This window comes from Paralichthys olivaceus, chromosome 18 (assembly GCF_024713975.1).
Source record: "Paralichthys olivaceus isolate ysfri-2021 chromosome 18, ASM2471397v2, whole genome shotgun sequence".
Classification (NCBI taxonomy): Eukaryota; Metazoa; Chordata; class Actinopteri; order Pleuronectiformes; family Paralichthyidae; genus Paralichthys; species Paralichthys olivaceus.
The window spans coordinates 20,895,001-20,917,500 of NC_091110.1; the positions used below are offsets into that span (position 1 = coordinate 20,895,001).

At 42.4% G+C, this 22,500-nt stretch overlaps 1 protein-coding gene across 4 annotated transcripts in view; it reads left to right on the top strand.

Annotated features, from left to right (window-relative positions):
- dcc (DCC netrin 1 receptor) overlaps positions 1-22,500 on the top strand; it is a 111,818-nt gene that overhangs the window by 26,605 nt on the left and 62,713 nt on the right. For all 4 annotated transcript variants that reach the window (XM_069514344.1, XM_069514345.1, XM_069514342.1 and 1 more), the window contains exons 2-5: positions 4,766-5,122; positions 10,122-10,409; positions 11,752-11,902; positions 13,144-13,280. In XM_069514344.1, the coding sequence (XP_069370445.1) occupies positions 4,766-5,122; positions 10,122-10,409; positions 11,752-11,902; positions 13,144-13,280 (933 nt within the window). The remainder of the gene's footprint in view (positions 1-4,765; positions 5,123-10,121; positions 10,410-11,751; positions 11,903-13,143; positions 13,281-22,500) is intronic.

The following is a 22,500-nucleotide window of genomic DNA, read 5'->3' on the forward strand; positions in this document are numbered from 1 at the left end:
TCTCAACATGTTACATTTATTGTAATTAAGTCCAAACAGGTCAATGCACCCAAACAGTGAACAAGATGAAATCAATACACAAAGAAACACAACACTTACACATATGGTAAAATCACACACACACACACACACACACACACACACACACACACACACACACGCACACACACACAGAGCTAGTTAGAAGGAGACTTAGATTCCTGGTCGATATTATCGATCCGAGTCGGCCTTGTATCCCGAAGGCCGACAGTGTGAGGTAATCAGGGCTATAACTACACAATGGGTGAGGGGGGACCAGGAAAAAGAGGAGGAAGGGAAAAGGAAGGGAGGAGAAGAAAGATGGACAGGTGGAAGTCAGGAAGGAATTTAAGGATATGTGCAACTTGAACTCAGAGGCAGAGGAAGAAAGGAAGGGAAGATAGAAAATATTAAAATAAATATATAGAGAATATTCAGACCTCATATCACTTTGATTCGTAATGAATTTAGTCACAAACATGCTACCAACATGCAGTGTGACCAAAACTCCAGACATGCACATGTGCAGCATAAACCTTTTGTGAAGTCTATCGGTGGCAGCCGCACTGACCAAGGTATTACTATTGACAAACTGCAGTTCAAGCTCTTGGAATTCTAGTGTGACTCTAGTTGTAGTTATTCTACATCAATACTTGTATCAGCCTTCAGACATGTCACTGTTCTAGATCTATGCCATGTTGCTGGTAAAGGTCTCAATCCTCTTTATATTCTAGATCCAGGCCTTACGCTGATCTTTTCCTCTGGACTCTGGGGCTGCATGAGGATGTGTGATAAATATTGTGGTTGTATGAAGCATCTGATTCTTCAACATGTGTTAGTGCTGCTCTTCATGTTAGTAGTGTGTTGAGTTGGAGGCAGAGTATCTAAACATCAGCCTATTACCTCTGGAAATGGTTTATATGTAAAGACAGGAAGAACAGTCTTTACTGTGAGATCATAAAATACACAGCTGCTATCCTTGTTGTGAGAAAATGAATCCCTTCTTGAATTTGTTGAATGATTTTAATTTGTCGTTAAAAGGGGAGATCAACTCTCAACTACATTCTGAACAGAAAGAAGAAATGAAAGATGATAAAATGAAATGAAAACTGTCTCAGAAAGGAGGATTTAGTCAGAGCACCCCCCCCCCCCTCCTCTCTGACCTTTCCTTTCATCATGCAGCCTTTGGCTGCTGTTTTATTTTTCAGGAAGTGAATCTGTGATCAAACGTCACAGGTTTGATCCCAGACGTTCTCCTGCTGTGAGTCTGTGTGAAAACATCAGTTTCACACCTCAGCTGATCCAGCTGCTGATTCTGATCACAGCTGACGAGCTTGGCAGGTCACAGCTGTAACTTTACACAGGTTAAGATAGGTTCAGACTGATGATTACCAGTTAGATGAATAATCAATCTGACACACTAAACAGACAGTAAAGGTGTGTGTGTGTGTGTGTGTGTGTGTGTGTTGCTCTGGACATTTTCTGAAACTTTTCCTGGAGTCGTCTGGAAAATTCACAGCTAAATGAGGGCAGGTGAACAAACTAGATCTGGATGGATTAAGATCATGGATTCTAACTATATTTCAGTGTCATTTGATGACTTTATTTTTAAAGTCTGTTGAATATGTTAAAATGGTTTTAAAAGTTTTGAGGTGTGGTTGTGAGTTGTGTTGTTGGTCAGGCTGCATCGTACTGAGGGTAAAAGTGTCCCATCAGTTGCATGATGCTTGTTTTAGTGACTTTATTTCAACTGAGGTGTAAAAAGTGAATTTCAGTAACGTATGGAGTTGTGTTGCTGTGTGTTGCTGTGTGTTGCTGTGTGTACGGTGATGCAGAGGAAGTGTGATGTGTTGTGTGCAATGTTTCAGAAGATTGGGGGCAGACTTCCTTTTCCTTCTACTTTCCTGCTTTTTCACTCTTTCCTGCTATAAACTTTAAATGAAGATGGACGACATGTCAGCTCCAAAAAGTAAAGCCAGTATAAAGCTGCAGTATAGATTGGAAACCCTGCCTCCTCCATGTTAGCAGATGGGACATGGGCCAAACTAAAGAAATCAAAGCAGAGTTTAAATACATTTTTCTCAAAGATAGGTTCTGTCATTTAATCGTTTAAACCTGAGGCGATTGACGGCTGAGTGTGACACGATTGGTGGAGTGCGTGTTTCAGGGGGCTGTAATACCGTGGCTTCACATGTCAATTACATTAAAAACACACGATGGCAGCACCTGTATCTGAGACATTTGAGCTTAATGTCTGTGCAACAGGAAGAAGTCGTCTTCTTTGATGTCTTCATCGTTATTTTCTTCTTTGTAATCGTCTTCGTCTTCATCGTTGCCGTCACCTTCTTCTTCCTTCTCCTGCAGCTGCTCTGACTTTTGAAGAAACTTTTAGCTCTGACTCACATTAAGTTCTGGAAATTACACTAAACTAGCTCGTCACTGAAACACCAGCTGCTCTGTTTCCTCACCTGCTGATGGTTCATGTCTCTGACGTTTTTTCCTCCTGTTTTACTGCAGAGTTTCTCTTCCTGGTCTTTCAGTCAAGTTGGTGCTCAGCCGGCAGGCAGCTGCTGGCACACACACACACGCGCACACACACACACACACACACACACACACACACACACACACACACACACACACACACACACACACACACACACACACACACACACACACACAGAGTTTTAAAATAGAGTCTTAATGCAGTCTTCTTTTCAGACACTACCAGTATGAGAGCATATGGTTGTGTGTGTGTGTGTGTGTGTGTGTCTTGGCTCTTGTCCACTTCTCTGTCACAGAGTCACGTCCAGTCAGTTAAATCCTGGATGACTTTATATTCTTGTCTCTCTGCCTCCGTTTTTAGTGTCTCTCAGTGTGTGCGTGTGTCTCAGTGTGTGTGTGTGTGTGAGTGTGTGTGTCTCAGTGTGTGTGTGTGTGTGTGTCTCAGTGTGTGTGTGTGTCTCAGTGTGTGTGTGTGTGTGAGTGTGTGTGTCTCAGTGTGTGTGTGTGTGTGTGTCTCAGTGTGTGTGTGTGTGTGTGTCTCAGTGTGTGTGTGTGTGTGTGTCTCAGTGTGTGTGTGTGTGTGTGTGTGTGTGTCTCAGTGTGTGTGTGTCTCAGTGTGTGTGTACGGCTCGATTAAGACTCATAACTTTCAAAAATCTCAATTCCATTCTCAACATTGTTTTCCGTTTTATATTCTTATATTAATTTACTGATGAAAAGTCTATTAAAAACTGCAAACAGAGAATAACAGAGCACCCTAATCCATTGTGATACTGCCAATGAACTTATCAGTGAAATTTGTTGCTCAATGAAATAAAGAAAATAAATTTAAACATTCATGCTACACTTCAGCCTAGTTTATGCTTCTGCGTCACGTCGACGCCGTAGCCTGACGTGCGCCTCCAAAAAATCCTAACTACGCGGACGTCGACGGGGACCGTAAGCGCTGTGATTGGTCCGCTCAGAACGTAAGTTCCGGCGGTTGCTTTTCCGGTCTTTCTTCCTCGTCGTAAAAACCAACTCCGCAAACGTTTTCTTTGTAGCTTGCGCTTCAACATTTGCAATATAAGCATTTGTTCTTCAATATTGATGAGCTCCAACAACAAAAACAGCTGCTCCACCTCGGTCACCATTGTTTACTGTTGTTTACTTTACGGAAGAAAAAGCGAGGATTCGGCTATAACCACACAAACACACCGCTACACCCCCTAGCGGCATGGCGGTGAATTGCAGAGCAACGCGTTCCCTCGACGCAGAACTTCGAATGCTCAACGACCTACGGCGTCGACGTGACGCAGCTCTGAATCTGCTGATATAGTCTTTATATTTTCACTAAATCATCTCTTAAGTTTCCTGAAAACAGCTGTAAAACTGGATTTCAACCTGTAAGGTTACGGCACAAACACTGAAACAAACCCAGCTGTGCAGTCCATGTGCAGTGCAGGCCTGACTGACTGACTGACCAACTAACTGACTAACTGACTAAATGACTTACTAACTATCTGACTAACTAACTAAATGACTAACTAACAGACTAACAAACTGACTGACTGACTAACTGACTAACTGACTAACTAACTGACTGACTGACTGACTGACTAACTGACTAACTGACTAACTGACTTACTAACTATCTGACTAACTGACTAACTAACTAAATGACTAACTAACAGACTAACAAACTAACTGACTAACTGACTTACTAACTATCTGACTAACTAACAGACTAACAAACTGACTGACTGACTGACTTACTAACTATCTGACTAACTAACAGACTAACAAACTGACTGACTGACTGACTAACTGACTTACTAACTATCTGACTAACTAACAGACTAACAAACTGACTGACTAACTGACTTACTAACTATCTGACTAACTAACAGACTAACAAACTGACTGACTGACTGACTGACTAACTAACAGACTAACAAACTGACTAACTGACTCTGTGAAAGATCCTTCTACTTGTTATTGTGTCCATTAAAATGATGTTGCTGCTGTTTATTCATTTCACATTTAGGATGAATCACATTCCCAGTGCAGAATGAATCAGGGACGTGTTGGGCTCCTCAGTGTCAGAGGCCCAGAAACCTTTCATTTTATATACATATGTTTCCACATCTCCAGGTTTACTGATGTTTCATTCGTTGTGTTGTAGTGAATGTGACACCTCCTCCTGTATGATCCACTTTCATAAACTAACCTCATGTTTCTCTTCCTCCTTCTCCTCCCACAGCCTCAGACACTTCCACATCTTCCTCCTCCTTTTCCAGTCTTGGAGGTTTTGTGGACTTTACTTTCACGCAGGAGCCTCAGGACACGGTGACGGTGCGAGGAGGCGTTCTGCAGCTCGACTGCCAGGCACAGTCTGACGCAGTGATGGGTCCTCTCACCATCATGTGGCGTAAAGACGGCGTGCTGCTGAGCGCCGTGGTGGACGAGCGGCGGCGGCAGCTGGATAACGGCTCATTGCTGGTGCAGAATGTGGTGCACTCGCGGCACCACCGGCCAGACGAGGGGGTGTACCAGTGCCTGGCCACGCTGGACGGACTGGGGAGCATCGTAAGTCGAACTGCCAAGGTGACTGTGGCCGGTAAGAGACTGTTCAATTCAATTTTATTAGTATAGCATGAAATCACAATATACATCATTTCAAGGCTCTTCACATAGAAGGTCCAGAACTTAAAGTTACAGAGAAACCAACAGTTCCCACAATGTTCCCACATTCTTCTTCTACACAACGGAAGAGAACTCCACTCACCCTTTGTTACCCTTCAAATATTTACTTAAAACTACGTCTACGTCTAAATTCAACTCAACACTTCCTGAAACTGTAGGACGTAGTAGAGTAGATGTGTCAGCTCATCCTTTGTGTTTACTTTGTATACAAATGATTGTGTCAGCTCCCAAACTAATCAGTTCAATTCTCAGAGGAAGCTGATTCTCAGTCTACTTACAAGCAAACACTGTCAGCTTTACGTGCACTGGTGTGATGAGCGTCATCCATGTGACTTCATGCGTCTTTGACAAGTTCGCCTTTAAAATCTAGGACATTCCTCAACTGTGTGAATGTCTCTAACCCCCTCCCCCCCGCTCATTTTCATTGAAGAGAAGCACAGTAAAGTCATTCTGTGGAGTGTGGCTTTGGATCAATACGGTTTATGAAAGAAATTAATAGATGGAGCAGCTAAAGTGCTTCACCTCCACCGACACTGCACTGAAGAGAAATCTGAGTGATGCTCTGAGGGATTTCAACTCTCTTTTTATTATTGCATAGAACAACAGAAAATAAATCAATATACAAATGAATTCATAACCTACCCCCGGTGACTTGGTCTTGGTCACCTGCAGTAATTCACCTATCTACAGATATATAACTAGAAACTCACTCAGTAGAGTGTTTACTCAAACACTGTCCACTCATGAAATCACATTTAAAGCTCCAGTGTGTAAGATTCAGGTGAAAGGATCTAGAGGCAGAAATATAAATCTAGAATAATCCTCATGATGTTTTCAATAGTTTGTTTCATCTAAATCGAATGAATTGCAGTTTTCTTTATCCCAGAAAAGACCCTTTATATTTAAATACTTTATATTTAAAGTAAATACTTTATATTTAAATACTTTATTTGTAAGATGCAATTAAGTGTTTGAGTTCTGTAAAAACATTTTATGAGAAAGCTTTTATTCAGTTAAAATTAATCTGAATTTACACAGAACTTAGTGTTTGTTGCAGATGGAAACATGAATGACAGTCGCTGATCAATACTGAGACTCACACACATACACACATACACACACACGCACACACACACGCACACACACACACACACACACACACACACACACACACACACACACTCAATACCACAGTGTGTGTATCAGCTGGTCGTCTCTTTAGCTCGCTCAGCTCTTTGTGTTTGAGTGTTTTGGTCTCTGGAGTGACTCCATCCTCCCAGTCAATTAGAGCCATTAAAGAGACAGAGGACCAGCAGCTGCAGCTCACAGGGAGGTGTGTGTGTGTGTGTGTGTGTGTGTGTGTGTGTGTGTGAGGTTGTAAGTTTGTTGTGTTCAGGGTTTATTGCCTCACCGTATTCTAAATCTTTTTCACTGCAGGACTTTAACATCTCTTTCTCTGGGGCCTCCCATAAGCTGCTCTTTTAAACTGGGGCCGCAGTAAAGATCACTTCCGTCTACGTGAGACGAGTCAGAGTCCAGCAGCAACGAAAACAGAGTCAGGATCGAGTTGATTGTGGAGATTATGTGGGAAAGATGTCTGAGATGTCAGCGACTGAGGTTCAACCTCCACAGTCTGTGCTTTAATCAACTAAAGCACCCTGACCCTTAATGTGGCTGACGTCACCGTTGTGTTTATGTTTCTATGAAAACACTACCATCTATAAATTGTAAATACAGATGGATGACATGATGGCTCCCAAATCATCTAGATCACCCCCTGTTGGCTGGCTGCAGTCTAGGTCGTTAACCCACCCTCCTCCGTATTAGCAGATGGGACCAAACTAAAAAATCAGTAGACGTTAAATAAATGTTTGTTAAAGATGATGATAACTTTAACCCTGGTGTTATTTGATGACATAAAACAGGCTGAGACGTCATGATTGACAGCTGATACTGACTCTGGATTGGTTGAACATGCGTATGATTGTATGAATTATTTTAATAAATTGGATGGATTTTTTATTTTGGAAACAACCAGTGACATTTAGGAACAGTACAAGCAAAGACATAACATAACTAAAATAATAACATTATTAGTTCAAATAATCAGGAAACATAAGAACCTAAAAAAATATTCTACAGCCAATGATGGAAAAAAATCACGACAAACATAAAATAATAATAATAATAAAAAAATAATAACGATAACATTCAAATTCAATCATTTCACCCTGATCCCTGAATGACAGTTTAAATTAGCTCGCTCTCTTTGTATGTCATTCACACACTCTCTCTCTTTAGCTAACGCACCGACCCACAGAAACACACACACAAACACACACAAACACACACAGACACACACAGACACACACACACACACACACACACACACACACACACACACATAGACACACACAGACACAGACACACACACACACACACACACACACAGAGACACAGACTGGTACACAACACATTACAAGGCAAAATGCTAATGAACAGCAGAGGCTTAAAAATTCAATTAGCAGTCTGGCTCCGTGTGTGTGTGTGTGTGTGTGTGTGTGTGTGTGTAAACAGGGAATTAATTAGAGACACTGAACATTGAGATGGAGAGGGGCGTACAGAAAGATGAAGATGAAGAAGAGGAGCAACAGGAATATAGAGTGAGAGAGTGATTAGTACAGTTATTGTTCTTATTGATACGGGAGGTTTTTGTCATTGTTAATGTGATGAGCAACAACTGAACGTGTCTGAATAACTGTGGTGGAAAAGGTTTTGTCTCTAACTGTACGTTCGTTTGAAAGAACATCATCCACAGTCTCACTGAAACACCTGAAACCAACCAGAAATACAACATTTATAGAAAGCTAATGACGTGATAACGTTACATTTCTCCACTGTGGGACTGTAAGGATTATCTTATCTTACAGTTACAGTAATGTTAGTTACAGTCACCTCAATGAGGAAGAGTGTGGAGACAATGGAGTTTTTCCACTGGAATATTCCATAGCTGTTATAATTTCTTTGTCCGTGTTTTCCAAAGATTTAGCTTCTCATGTCAAGATCAGATGTCTCCCAGAGAGTGGATATTTCCCAGCCTCTCCAAAGAGGAGCTATCGTCTTTAGACCCCTGAATTCAAAGTGGTAGAGGGAGAAACAAAATGGCCTTCAATCCAACCATCCTCAATTAGCTGCTGACTCTGAGGATTTGGACGAATCCCAATTAATGGGGGCGAGGAGAAGTGAGGCTCAACCCACAGAAGCAGATAATAATCGTTCCCAGGAGAAGATGCAGAGCAGGAGGATGCCCGATCCCACCCACTGCTCTCGCCTGTTTGCTGTGATTTGCATGTTATTATCCGTTCCAGTTATTTGGCCCATTTTCTAATGAGGATGAAAACAGCAACAGCCACCATGGAAATCAATGACATGCTGTTTTTTTCATTTGTTTTTAGAAGAATGTGGAGGTTGTTGGTTTAAATCCTGAGGTCACAAATATGCTAGCTTTTAGCTTTGCATCATGACTGCAGTGATCCTGCATCTGTTCAGTGTGTTGGCTCTGCACATCCTCAGATATGAGCACTGAGATGTATTGTGCACATGAGCAGTCGACTCCATGATCTGGAGATTTTTCTACTCAGTTCAGCTTCTCTCCGATTCGAGGTGTTTGGAGCATCTCTACAAAACAAGAGTTTCTAAAACAGAACGACCAGAGTCTGAGCTCAGCTTATTGCTTCTGAAAGAACGAGAATAAGACTCACTCCTGTCTCATCAGGACCTCTTCTACTTCACACTTTGCTCCTTCTCATGTAGTTTCTTTGTGATGTTCATTTTCAATTTCTCCTCTTGATGCTGTGACCCATTTCTCCTCTTCTCTGACTTTCCTTCATGCTGTTTCCCTCGGTTTCATTCTGTGTGATCAGACTCTGCTCTCTGACTGAAGATCACTGTCAGCTTCTCAAGGGGACGCTCACTCTGTTTCAGAGAACATGTTGTCAGATAAGTTCCAGCTAAAAAGAAACTCCATGTCAGTCTGATTCATTAGCTGCTCGACTGACATTACATTGTCACAAAATTAGAAGCAGTAAATAAACAAATAGATACATTTAATTCAATGAAAATAAATATGAAAATCCTAAAAGTGTTTATGACCTTTCAGATGGATTCACAGTCATAATTACTTCTTGGATGTGGATGTGAAAAGAATTGTTCGCGTTAGGGAAGTCCATGTGATCAGCTGTGAAGACAACTGAAGACTTGCTCTTTGGATGCCATTCTAATATCTTTAATTGGTTTAATAACAGTTTCACTGTTTTTATTGCATGTATTTGTACTGCATGAGTACTTCATATCATGTACTAATCTCATGGGTCTGTCTGAACACCAGCCTTATGACTATGGACTCCAAACACGGGACAATAAGCAGATGTCTCGCTCACAATTGGACCGTAAAGGAAGGACATCTACGTCAATGCAGCGCCCTCACAAGTGACAAAACCTGTGTGTGTGTGTGTGTGTGTGTGTGTGTGTGTGTGTGTGTGTGTGTGTGTGTGTGTGTGTAGCTGAAAAAATGTACGTCTTTATTGAATTCTTGAATTCCTGCAGAGTGGAGTTAATCAGCCCTGAGGCCCTGGCAGCCATGTTGAAATTAAAACGTAGCCGTGCATGAGCTGGAGATAATAAGTGTTTCCAGAGCTGAGCAGTCGGATGTCGGTTGTGTGTTCATGCAGCTTCAGGCTGTTGTTCTGTTCAAGTGAACGCAAGCTAACAGGAAACAGCGTGTGTCGTAAACACAGTGGGTTGGATGCTGCCCCTCCACACTATCCCTGTCTGTCTGTCTGTCTGTGTGAATCTCATCTGTTGTCCTGCTCAGTTCATAATCCACTTGTCCTCCCCCTCTCGTCTCCCTCCAGGACCTCTGAAGGTGGTCGTCCCCACTGAGTCGGTCTCCTCATACCTCGGTGACACAGCACTTCTCCGCTGTGAGGTCTCCGGAGACCCGACACCCATCATCCGCTGGCAGAAGAACCGGGAGGACCTGCCGGGGGCCTTTGACCCCGACTCCCGTCTAGCGGTGCTGCCGTCCGGCTCGCTGCAGGTCAGCCGTGTCCAGCCACCGGATTCAGCCACTTACCGCTGCTTGGCCGACAACCCTGGCAGCACCAGGACGGGATCGGACGCCGAGCTGCGAGTGCTCCCAGGTGATGGAAAGATGTTCTCTAAACATGTGGCTGCTTGGTTCATTGATGCCATATTTGTTCAAAGTCCACCTTTCCTTCAATTTATCAATAAGTCGACCTTCTGAGTTTAAAATGGATTCTTTAAAACTGTAAGAGTTTGAACCATGAGACAGATTAAAAGGTTCGTTATTTTATTCACCTTCAGCAGCCGCTCCAACACTTTGACTAAACGGTGACTTTACTGATCCAGCAGTTATCACTTTGAGGGTTAGGGTAACTCTTTGTCAGGTTCAGTCCCTCACACAGTGAAAATGAATGAGTGAAATGTGATTTAATAAAATCTGCAGGGAGCCGCTGATGTTTTCACCGTCCAAGTAAACAAGTTCATTCAGTCAGATTACAGGTTAACTTAAACTTTAAGCTGCACTTTCACTCCGTCCCTGGAGATCAGGGTCGACCTTCAGCAGGATAATCACAGAGAGACCACAGACTCACACAGAACACAGTTAATCCTCATTTAAAAAAGCAGCCTGTCTCATTTAAATCTCTTTACTGTGCAAAACTCACCAACTCTCTGCAGCGTGTTCATTAAAATGTTTTGAAGTTATGAAGTGAGTTAACATATGAGATAAAAAAGTTCCGGTTAACTTTAAAACTTGAAGCGTATTTCTCATTGTGTTTCCACACGGAAGCTTTTACATGACGAGGCTTTAATTCCTTTTAAAGGATCAGATGGATTAAGCTTGAATGATTCTGACTCCATAAAGATTTTATCAAATGGACTCAGAGGTGAATGAGTGAATGAATGGGTGAATAAATTATTGAGTGAGTGAGTGAATGAGTGAATGAATGAATAAGTGAATGAATGAATGAGTGAGTAAGTGAATGAAAAAGCAAATGAATTAAAATAATAAATGGTGTGTTGTGTGTTTTTCTGCGTATGTTTTTGTGTCATCGCTGTGATGCTGGCAGCATCAGATTTGCTATAACAGCCACCCTAAGCAGCGTGTTGCTAGAAATAAAAGTCGTCACGTTGTCGTTCAGTCATTATCTCTGTCATCCCTCACTCTCTGTGGAACCAACAACAAGAAAATCCGACTGTGTGGGTGTTTACCCTCCTTCTTCTGTCTTTTCATTTTGTTTCTTCTTTAAAGCCTCTACGAGGATTTTTTAACTGGTTATGAAACAGTCTTATTTTAATATCACTGCCTCTTTATGACCTACAGCAAATGAGACAATCAACAGAAAATTGGCTTTTTCTACAAACTATTCTAAATGTCTGTGGTCGGGACAGATGACCTGCAATGATGAGACATAAGTCAGACCATGTTTTTACTCCCTCTTCTCTGAATCTCTCTCTCAGAACCTGGGGTGAGCAGGAACCTCCAGTTCCTCCAGCGTCCATCCAGAGTCATGTCTCTGCTGGGAACTGATGCTGTGCTGGAATGTTCTGCCTCTGGGTACCCGACTCCAAGCATCCAGTGGAGGAGAGGAGAGGAGCTGATCCACAGCTGGTGGGTCTTACTTGCTGTTTATCACATATTGGCCCCAGTTAACCCAGGAAGTCACAACATTATCCTGTTTTGGCCAAGAGAGCCGATACATGCCCCAGTCACAGTCTAAGCCTAAACCAACAAATCCAGTAACTACATCATGAGGTAAATATTTTCCAGTGTGATGTGTTCCTTCAACAACATAAACACACACAAGCTGTGAGACCAAATACAAACATAAAAACATCATCCGCAGCAAAATTGAATGAGTTCTGTCTTGGTCCATCTTCCATCAAGTCTTTTTCATTAGACTTCACTCAAACCTGCTGACAAAGAAACAAAGAAACAACAATGACAACATAACCTCTGCACTGTTCGACCAATGAATATGAAAAAATGAAGCATCGTGTTAGTTCATGCAGGACATGGAGTCATGTGCTCAGCTGTCATAGACTGACAGCTTCTGATAGGTTTATGGCTGCTCGTCTGTCACCCACCAATCACAGACCATTCTCTCACCAAAGCGGTCCCTTTAAATACGACCTTATCCTCTCTGATCCCTGCTCCGCTACACTGCCACTCACGCTCTGCTGCTGGAAACTTGCCTGCAGCACCCCAGCCTCTACCTTTTAGCACCGAGTCCAAACATGGTCTCAAAGTATCTTGCCTGCTACGCCCACCTGGGGGTTCTGCACATGTTCCCTGTTTTATCTTAGCATGCTGTGAGACTAATCCAGAGAACCCTTGTGCAATAAATAATTAAATCATGACAAAGTGTTCCTGACTGAACTACAGTTTTAGTAGAGCAGCTGTTTTAGTAAATCTGTGTGGTAGAGGGTAAATGTCACTTGTAGTGAAGATGAACTAACGCTATGCTTGTTTTGAGCTGACGACATAGAGAAAATAAAAAAAAACAGACTCATCCTTCAAGTACGGTTAAATGGTTTGTGTCTATAAAGATCTTTTCTAGTCTGATGACACTCTTTACAGTTTGTCATTCACCCATTCACACATTGCATCTATTAGCATCACTTTTTTGTTCTATGAGGGGCAATTCAGGGTACAGCATGTACAAGGACCCAAGGACCCTTTAGCATGCAGATGGGGAAGACAGGGATTGAACTGCTGACTTTCTGGTTGGAGGACGACCGCTCTACCCCTCAGCCACAGCCCCCCAAATGAAATCAAATGTATTTTGTGATTTATCAGTTGCTTTAACAAACATGAACAGAGTCAAATTAATTCTCTGTCTGTCACTGCAGGAATAAGAAGTACTCCCTGCTGGCGGGCAGTAATCTGATCATCAGGAGCGTCACTGACGATGACTCCGGCAGCTACAGCTGTACCGCCTCCAACAAGAACCACAACATCACTGCACACACAGAGCTCAGCGTGCTTGGTGAGTTCCTCGAAGGAGGGAGTTCTTTTTATTTAGGTCCGGTAGAAAGACGACATGAACCGAGGGGAAGGAGAAAGAATGACGGGTTAATGTTTTAAAACCTTTGCTAGCTGATCCAACATTACCCCTACGGCACTTTGGTATTAAAACCTGTAACAGGTCCTCACACTTTCATGTTCGTAGTTGTGTGGAAAATAAATAACTTCTTAAGGCACCTAAGGGAAGAAATAAAGAACAGATCCTGAGTTGAAACTGTTAACAGCCTCCCCCTGAAACAATAAAAATAAATAAAGTAGAATAAAAAATGGTCCACATCCCCTGGCTGACAGAACCTCTTGTCTGCAGAAACTCACGGACAGAGAATCACATCCACAATCAAAAGCAGTCATGAAATATAAAATCGCAGCCGTCTGTTTGCTTCAGGAGGTTTTCATAAATAAAACATACCTGTATTTATTGTCTGACTGCTCCTCAGCTGCAGCTGGATTCATATTGAAGCTGCTCGTGTATTCAGGTAAATCCACCCTCCTGAACAGCAGCTGATCGGATGTATGTTCAGAGGCCAACACATAAAATCATTTTTTGTTGTAATCATAGTAGATTTACAAAATATTGGCATCTTTTTACAATAAAAACATGATTTTAAGCTCAGAGTGAACAATCTAAGAGTGTTATTCCACAGTTCTGTCTGCATACATTAGTTGCTCTTACTGAATAAGGGACTATTTTTACAAAATAAATGACTAATAATTTGTGTATAAGCCATTTTGATGATTCTTACGCGTAAAGCTCAGATTTTCCTTCTAAACATTTGTGTTGTTCTCATGAGGCTGGATCCCGTCTGTAAAGAGTGAGCGTCACGTTGTCCGCCAGGACCAGCTCCAGTGTTTGAAGTGACTCACATAACATAAACCACATCAACTATATATCCCCATTGACCATCATTACAAAACTAACAGCTGTAAGACAGTGAGGACGTTATTCAGATGCCCTTCATTTTTCTCAGCTGTCAGAAAACAGCAGTAACAGTGTGAGTTATGATGATTAAGTGGTAAACAGTTAAAATATAGTGTTCATGTTCCAACATCAGGTGGTGCAGTGGTACAGTTTTTCTCTCTGTGTCATTTGTATGTTCTCCTTGTTTCAATCAAATCAGTCACATTTGATTTGTCTCATATCCAATTTGTCTCATCGATGTCAACAAGTCGTCCTCTGTCCTTCACTCAACAAGTTAAAACTACAGAGACACTTTCTGAGCAGTAACTGAAGCTCAGAGTCACATGTGAGGATCCGTCTCCAGGACACGAGGACAATAGATGCTGATGAACTGAAGACATCAACACAACAACAGATTCTCTACATTAGAAGAAACATTTCGTAACTTCATGTTTAAAGTATAAATACATGAGAAATTGTCTGATGCCTCGATGGCACAATCGCCATGTTAACAACCAATCACACTTTCGGTTTTGGGATATGTGTATGAACTGTGGACAGTGTCCAGGCCTGATCCTCAGGAGACCTTGTCAGAGTTCATGTGAGAGGACAATGATGGAGACAAAATGATGGATAGAAGAGGATTTGAGGATTAGAGACATTATCAGAGCAAACATCTGTTTTTGTGTTGTGAGTCCATGAGTATTTCTTCCTCTGTCATTATTTCATGTGTTCCTGTGGTAGGAGAGGAGCTGAAAACATTAAGTGCACAGAGAGTGAGGACAGAATATATGTCAGGGCTTTGATGAGCAGCACTTTGAATGCAGGCTCTACGATGAGACGACCACTGCTGTATTTGACTTTCTCTGCAGTCGGACCATTGATTGTACCTTTAATGACCCAGAGACAAGCGGAGAGTTCACATCAAACAGAAGCAGCTGTTTGTTTGAGTCTCAGGAGAGAATCAACCTTTGGGTGTTTTCAGTCTCTTCCAGCTGGGCCTCCAGCTCGTCTCTTTCCTTTCATGTCTTTGTCTCAGTCTGTCATGTCTGAGTCTCTTTTCACATCACTTTCATATTCTGAGATTGGATCATAAAGTGTCGTGTTCTGACACATGGTTATGTTTTAATATGGAAGCTGTCTGTATAGAATAGGGTTAGGGTTAGCCCTAACCCTAACCTCTCACAGAAAAGACCAGTTCTTCCTTGTCTTTATCATGTGCCGGTGGCTAAAGAAAGAAAAGAAAAGATGATAAGAGGGAAGGAAGGAAGAAAAAAACAAAGTAAGGAATGCAGGAAGAAGGAGGAATCCACATTTTGAAGCTGATGTGAAGCTGATATGTTCAGGTTGATCTCTATGAGACATATTTATGATAAACACACGGAGGATGAGTAGATTTTTAATGTGTTTCTCTGTCATTTCTTCCCTTTGAAAGATCTCAGAGCTGATGGATTTGAAATCTCATCATGATTAGCCTGCAGCTATCTGTGATTAATCTCTGCAAGTCATCCCTCTATCAGTCTGCGTTCTATCTCTCTCTTTTTCCATAAAATGAACACTTTACTTACATGCTGCACTTTCTCTGTATATTTATTTTGTACAGATTACAGCTGTATAGATAAACACATATAAGGAACGTTAGAACGTTTCAGTGGAGCTCATATGCTCACAACTCTGCAGCTCTTATTTTTATTCACATCTTGTTTTTTTTCAGTCCCTGCAGAATTACTGTTAATTCAGTTTGATGTTTCTAAGATAGATGTTTCACATTAAAAGGTTCTCAACATCTCAAAGAGTAAAATCAAAGCTGACATATGTCACATGTTCAGGACGTCTGGGTTTTATCGGTTGGAGACATTGACTGCAAATAAAGATGGATGACGCTGTCCCCCTCCTCCTTAATATCTCTGATACGGGCACTGCCATCATGTGACACAAGACTTGGTTTTAATTCGTCATAGGTTAACAGCAATGAAACGAAACAGGGACATGAAGGCTAATTAAAATAAAACTTACTGTATTTAGATAAATTCTGTTAAAACTGTTACAAAGAAGAAAACAAAACATCAACAACAGCGAATGATACAAATTCTAAAACTAAAGACAGCAGATTAAATAATACAGTGACATTTAAAACTGATTATAGATATGATCTGCTAATTCATTTTAAGGATTTTCAAAATCACAATGCTTAAATTATATGGCTTACATTGGAGGAAATGGTTGCCTGAGGTCTTATAAACATTATTTTAGTTGAATATCAGCCATCAGTGTTTTAGTGTGAAACATAAACACATATAAAAGTTCTACAGATAAAATCAAATCAATTTGAATGTTGGCTGTACGCAGCAGACTTGTCCTACATTTGCATTAAACTAATAAAGAAGAAATATGTTGTGCTAATGTGCCCCATTACACTTTGTTTTTTCCAAATGGAGGCAGTTAGAAGCTGATGAATATCCTCGGCGTGGTGATGTATGGAGATGTGTGTGTTCGGACTCCACAGGGCAGTGACCGTGTTCGGATGATTAGGATAACGAATGTTTGTGTTGTTTGCCATAATAATGAGTGCAGCCTGGCTCGTTAGCTGCTTCCTGTTTGCAGCCTAATGAAAGCACTGAGGAACGGACCTAGCGCTGCAGCTATCAGTCATGTCCACTGTGCAGCCGCTGCCTGATGACGTTAGTGCTGGTGCTAATGGAAAAAAAGAAACACGGTGGATGTGGACGAGACGCTGGAACCAACACATCACAGAGTGGACGAGACGCTGGAACCAACACAGAGTGGACGAGACGCTGGAACCAACACAGAGTGGACGAGACAGTGGAACCAACACAGAGTGGACGAGACAGTGGAACCAACACATCACAGAGTGGACGAGACACTGGAACCAACACATCACAGAGTGGATGAGACGCTGGAACCAACACAGAGTGGACGAGACGCTGGAACCAACACAGAGTGGACGAGACAGTGGAACCAACACAGAGTGGACGAGACAGTGGAACCAACACAGAGTGGACGAGACGCTGGAACCAACACATCACAGAGTGGACGAGACGCTGGAACCAACACAGAGTGGACGAGACGCTGGAACCAATACATCACAGAGTGGACGAGACGCTGGAACCAACACAGAGTGGACGAGACACTGGAACCATCACAGAGTGGACGAGACGCTGGAACCAACACAGAGTGGACGAGACACTGGAACCAACACAGAGTGGACGAGACGCTGGAACCAACACAGAGTGGACGAGACACTGGAACCAACACAGAGTGGACGAGACACTGGAACCAACACATCACAGAGTGGACAAGACACTGGAACCATCACAGAGTGGACGAGACGCTGGAACCAACACAGAGTGGACGAGACACTGGAACCAACACATCACAGAGTGGACAAGACACTGGAACCATCACAGAGTGGACGAGACGCTGGAACCAACACAGAGTGGACGAGACACTGGAACCAATACATCACAGAGTGGACGAGACACTGGAACCAACACAGAGTGGACGAGACAGTGGAACCAACACAGAGTGGACGAGACAGTGGAACCAACACAGAGTGGACGAGACACTGGAACCAACACATCACAGAGTGGACGAGACACTGGAACCAACACATCACAGAGTGGACGAGACACTGGAACCAACACAGAGTGGACGAGACACTGGAACCAACACATCACAGAGTGGACGAGACACTGGAACCAACACAGAGTGGACGAGACACTGGAACCAACACATCACAGAGTGGACGAGACACTGGAACCAACACAGAGTGGACGAGACGCTGGAACCAACACAGAGTGGACGAGACACTGGAACCAACACAGAGTGGACGAGACACTGGAACCAACACATCACAGAGTGGACGAGACGCTGGAACCAACACAGAGTGGACGAGACACTGGAACCAACACAGAGTGGACGAGACACTGGAACCAACACAGAGTGGATGAGACACTGGAACCAACACATCACAGAGTGGACGAGACGCTGGAACCAACACAGAGTGGACGAGACACTGGAACCAACACAGAGTGGACGAGACGCTGGAACCAACAAATCACAGAGTGGACGAGACGCTGGAACCAACACAGAGTGGACGAGACGCTGGAACCAACACAGCAGGAGAACTTGTCCAGACTTTAGAAGAAATATAAGAAACACAAACTACAGAAAATGTACAGACAACATTTTACCAACAGTTTAATGAACAGTGACACAGCTGGTAGCATGAACCAGTCATAAGAAATTACAGTCAGACTCTTAGTCATTAGGACATAGCTAGCAGGAGTGTGTGTGTATGTGTGTGTGTGTGTGTGTGTGTGTGTGTGTGTGTGTGTGTCTGTGTGTGTGTGTGTGTGTGTGTGTGTGTGTGTGAGAGCCACCCTGTTACTGTTCATCAGCCATAAATATCTTGTGATGCTCTGATTGTAGCAGAGTTATCTGAAGGCTCCATATTGTGTTTACTGTCGCTGCAGAGAAGTAAATCTTATTCATGTACGACATTGTTTTGCTGCTGCTTATCAGTCTTGCTAATGCTAACGTAACAGCAGCATTCGTTATCGAGGAGTCTGCTCGGTTATATAGACGGAGGGAGGAGTTACAGACACGGAGGGAGGGGCTGCAGACCGGTGCAGACGTCCTGAATCAGACAGTCGTGTGGACAAGCTCATTTGTAGCTGGAGAAAATACACTTCTGCTCACTCACAATATGATTTGGTTTGAAAAATGTTCTGTACCAACATCACATGCAACAATAGTCTCTGTCAATATGAAGCGTGAGGTTTCTCATCATTGTTCCCTCGCTGTAAAGTTCAGCTTCAAAAGATGAGTGAGTCAATCCTGCAGCACATGAAGCTTCACGTGCTTCTATTCTAAATACAGAGGCTCCATGTTGATGAGAACAATGTTAATGAAGTGTAAAATACCTGAAATTAATCAGACACACACACTCAAACTTAGACTTATTCACAGCAATAAACACAGATCAGTTTAGTCTCTGATTTGCAGTGATTGTCTTACTTCACTGTGGAATCAGGAAGTCACACACACACACCGACACACACCGACACACACACTGCAGGTTTCCTCCCCTGATTAATTATAGGCTCTGTGAATTACTGTGGGTGTTTTTGAAAACATTTAACCAGCTGCCAAACCCCCCCACTGATCCATCGGCAGGCACGCTGCCGCTCGCCAGAAAAGACGGAGCAGCCTGAAAATCATGAAAGAGAGTGACAGGAAAGTGTGTGTGTGTGTGGGGGGGGTCAAACGGCTGCTCTCAAATGTTCCTCTGTGGCTCCATATCAGAAAACATATAACTTTAATGTCATATGAAGTTAGCACAGTAATGATCTTTTAAATTCAGGACATATAGATTTTTTATTTCACTGTGTCTCTATGTTGACGCAGCAAACCGCAGTATGTTGTATGAAATGTCTGTATGTGAGGGCTAGCATGGCTAGCATTATTATCAAAGCTGTTCGATGCTGTGTGTGTAAAATAAGATGTAGCTGCTGTTTCTGTTTTAACAGCAAAAAGGTGTCATGTCATGTTTACATCAGTGCTGGACAGAGACCACAGAGTTATTTGACACTGGAATAATCACTACATGTACTTTAGCATCTGTAATATAGCCAGATGTTAGTAGGTGTGTTAAAGGGGCTTTATTTTATTTTACTCTGAATAAGAATTTACATGTTTTTGACAAGAAACAGAGTTTGAAAGTTTGTACAGCGAAGTTATTATCAGGTTTCATCACGAGAATGTTTGTCTCTGTTTTAGCAATGACAGAATGTCTTCAAACAGACGACGGACCATTGAGGGTTTGTGGGTGTCAACACCAGGTTAGAAAGATTCTCCTGATACTCTGTAGATAACATGAGGAGGGGAAACCAGCGTAACCTCAGTTTCCTCTTGGATCCATGAGAGCTCAGCTTTTGTCAAATTAATCACAAATCTTCGTTGTATCATTGGCTCCACCTCTGAGCTGAACCCTGTAACGAAGCTGTCCACCTGACATCACAGTTTAAACCATTTTTTCCTGCTCCTCTGACTCCAGAGCGCTGCTGTTCTCTCAGTAAACCACCGGCTCCGTCATCACTTAATCAGCATTTCTTTATGATCGGTCTGGTGTCACAGATTAAAGCCTCGCCGACTCTTCAGTCACGCATGTTCAGACGGTTTTAATGTTATAATCTCAGTCTTTCACTGCTGCTGCTGCTCATTTCTTTTTTTCTGCATGATCGCAGGTTCTTAATGCGCTCGCTTAGTCGACCCCACCGACCAATCACATCAACCTGACCCGTCTATTGTTTCTTAAGCTTTGTAATCCAGGATTGAACTCAGTCAAGTCACAGAGGGGAAAAAGGAAAGAGGACTTAACATGACTTTTCAGCTGCCTGACCGTTTTACCCATCATGCTCTGGTTATCAAAAATGAGTCATCGCATGAAACCCTGTGGAGAAATGTCTTCCTCACTTTGCTCCAGGAAGAAGAAATTCCCAGTGAAAGTGTGAGGTGTTTTATTACAGACAAGACATCTTCTCATTTTTCCCCACCAGCCGTTGTCTTGGCGGATTGTTTGGATGTTTGTGATGAATCATGGGAGATTCCTGTTCCTTCTTGCGGGTCAACTGTCCGTCTGTTTGCTTCTTGTTTGCCACCGTTAATCCTGCCATCTGTGGGTTTCCTCTCACAGGACTGATATTATGCTGGAGGAAGGAAATGATTTGAGAATTGAAGGTCGTTATGATTGATTTTTCAGATTTAGCACAATCTGTCACACAAACTGATTTTATTGTGAAATGGTGACTCTCCTTCCTTTCCTTACCTCCTACACGTAATCCATCATACGCATTTGACCTTTGACCTTACACTGCTCTCTGTCCTGTGTTGGTTTCTTCCTCACGATGATATCAGCAGTGTCTGTTTTGCCGGCTCCACCTGTGTTAACCTCTGTCCAGACGTCTCCAGCTGGGACGGACAGGTGAGGTGGTCCTCGGGCGTTTCAGTCCAGCTGTGCCCCTCAGTGGGAAAGCAACAGTTCTAATCCGACCGAATTTGGGTCAGAGCTGCTGAAATAATTAGAAGTTGCGAATACCCACTGTGTCTTCCCGCCACAATGACCACCGCTGGTACTCGTTAAACTGCTGCCATGGCAACCAGCTGGAAGTCTGTCTTCCTGCTGTGAGCTGCAGCTGAGGAAGAAAACCCCCAAATCCCCCACAGCTGTTCTGCATGTGTTCAGACAACAGTGTCAAGAGTTTCATCAGCAGCTCGTTCACTGACCTGGTTTCATTTTGAATTAGTGATTCATGGCCGAGTAAAAGCAGGGAAGTGGCTTGAAGCACCTGCCTGTTTATATAGTTTTTAAAACGGTTTCCTACAGAATACTGCCCAGAGTTACTTTTTTAACTATAATTCCTTTATTCAGTCTGAATGTAAACATTTTTGAGGAAGTTGTAGAATGTAATGAGGCTACATCCTTCAGAGGATTCGGTCCACGCTGTGTGCGAAGGTGTGGCCTCCATAATCTGCTGAAACGAGACTTTCTGGTAAACGAAGGATTTTCTATTTGTGTCCTCAGCTCTTTCTCTTATCATTGCATCAGCCACCCACATAGCTAGCTCATTAGCTTTGTCGCCATGCACAATGAATTCTGGGATATGTTGGCCTGAGAAGGATCCATGGAACCGTCATTGCTCATAATACGAGGACACATTTGTTGGCTGCATTTGAAGCTTAGTTGTGCCTCTGTGATGAATTCTGTCTTTACAGCCTCTAAAAGATGAAGATTGGGAGTCAATGTATTTCCACCATATCTTTATAAAAAGCTCACAACACTGATATGTTCTCCAGATTATCCCAGATTTATAACTATAGAGGCAAAAAAAGAAAAATAGACAATTTTACTGAATAAAAAAGTTAAATATTTTGGTTTTTACTTATCTATTTACGCTTTTCACAGTAAAGAGAATAATCAATCTTTTTAATTTTCAATAATTTTGGGAAACAGTTGAAGCTCCAATCAGATAAATAGACAATACGACAAAAAGGTGTGTAGCATTAAATATGAACTGTAGTGGTAATAATATAACACTGACCTGAACCCTTTTACATAATGAGAAATAAAATGTTTCATACTTTTAGATCATTTGTCATTAATGTCTATATTTACTTCTTTTTGTCATTTTAATAATTTTTCAACATATCAACAAGCATTCCTCCTTCATCCTCCACTGACAGTCCACAGCCCGTTGATGGC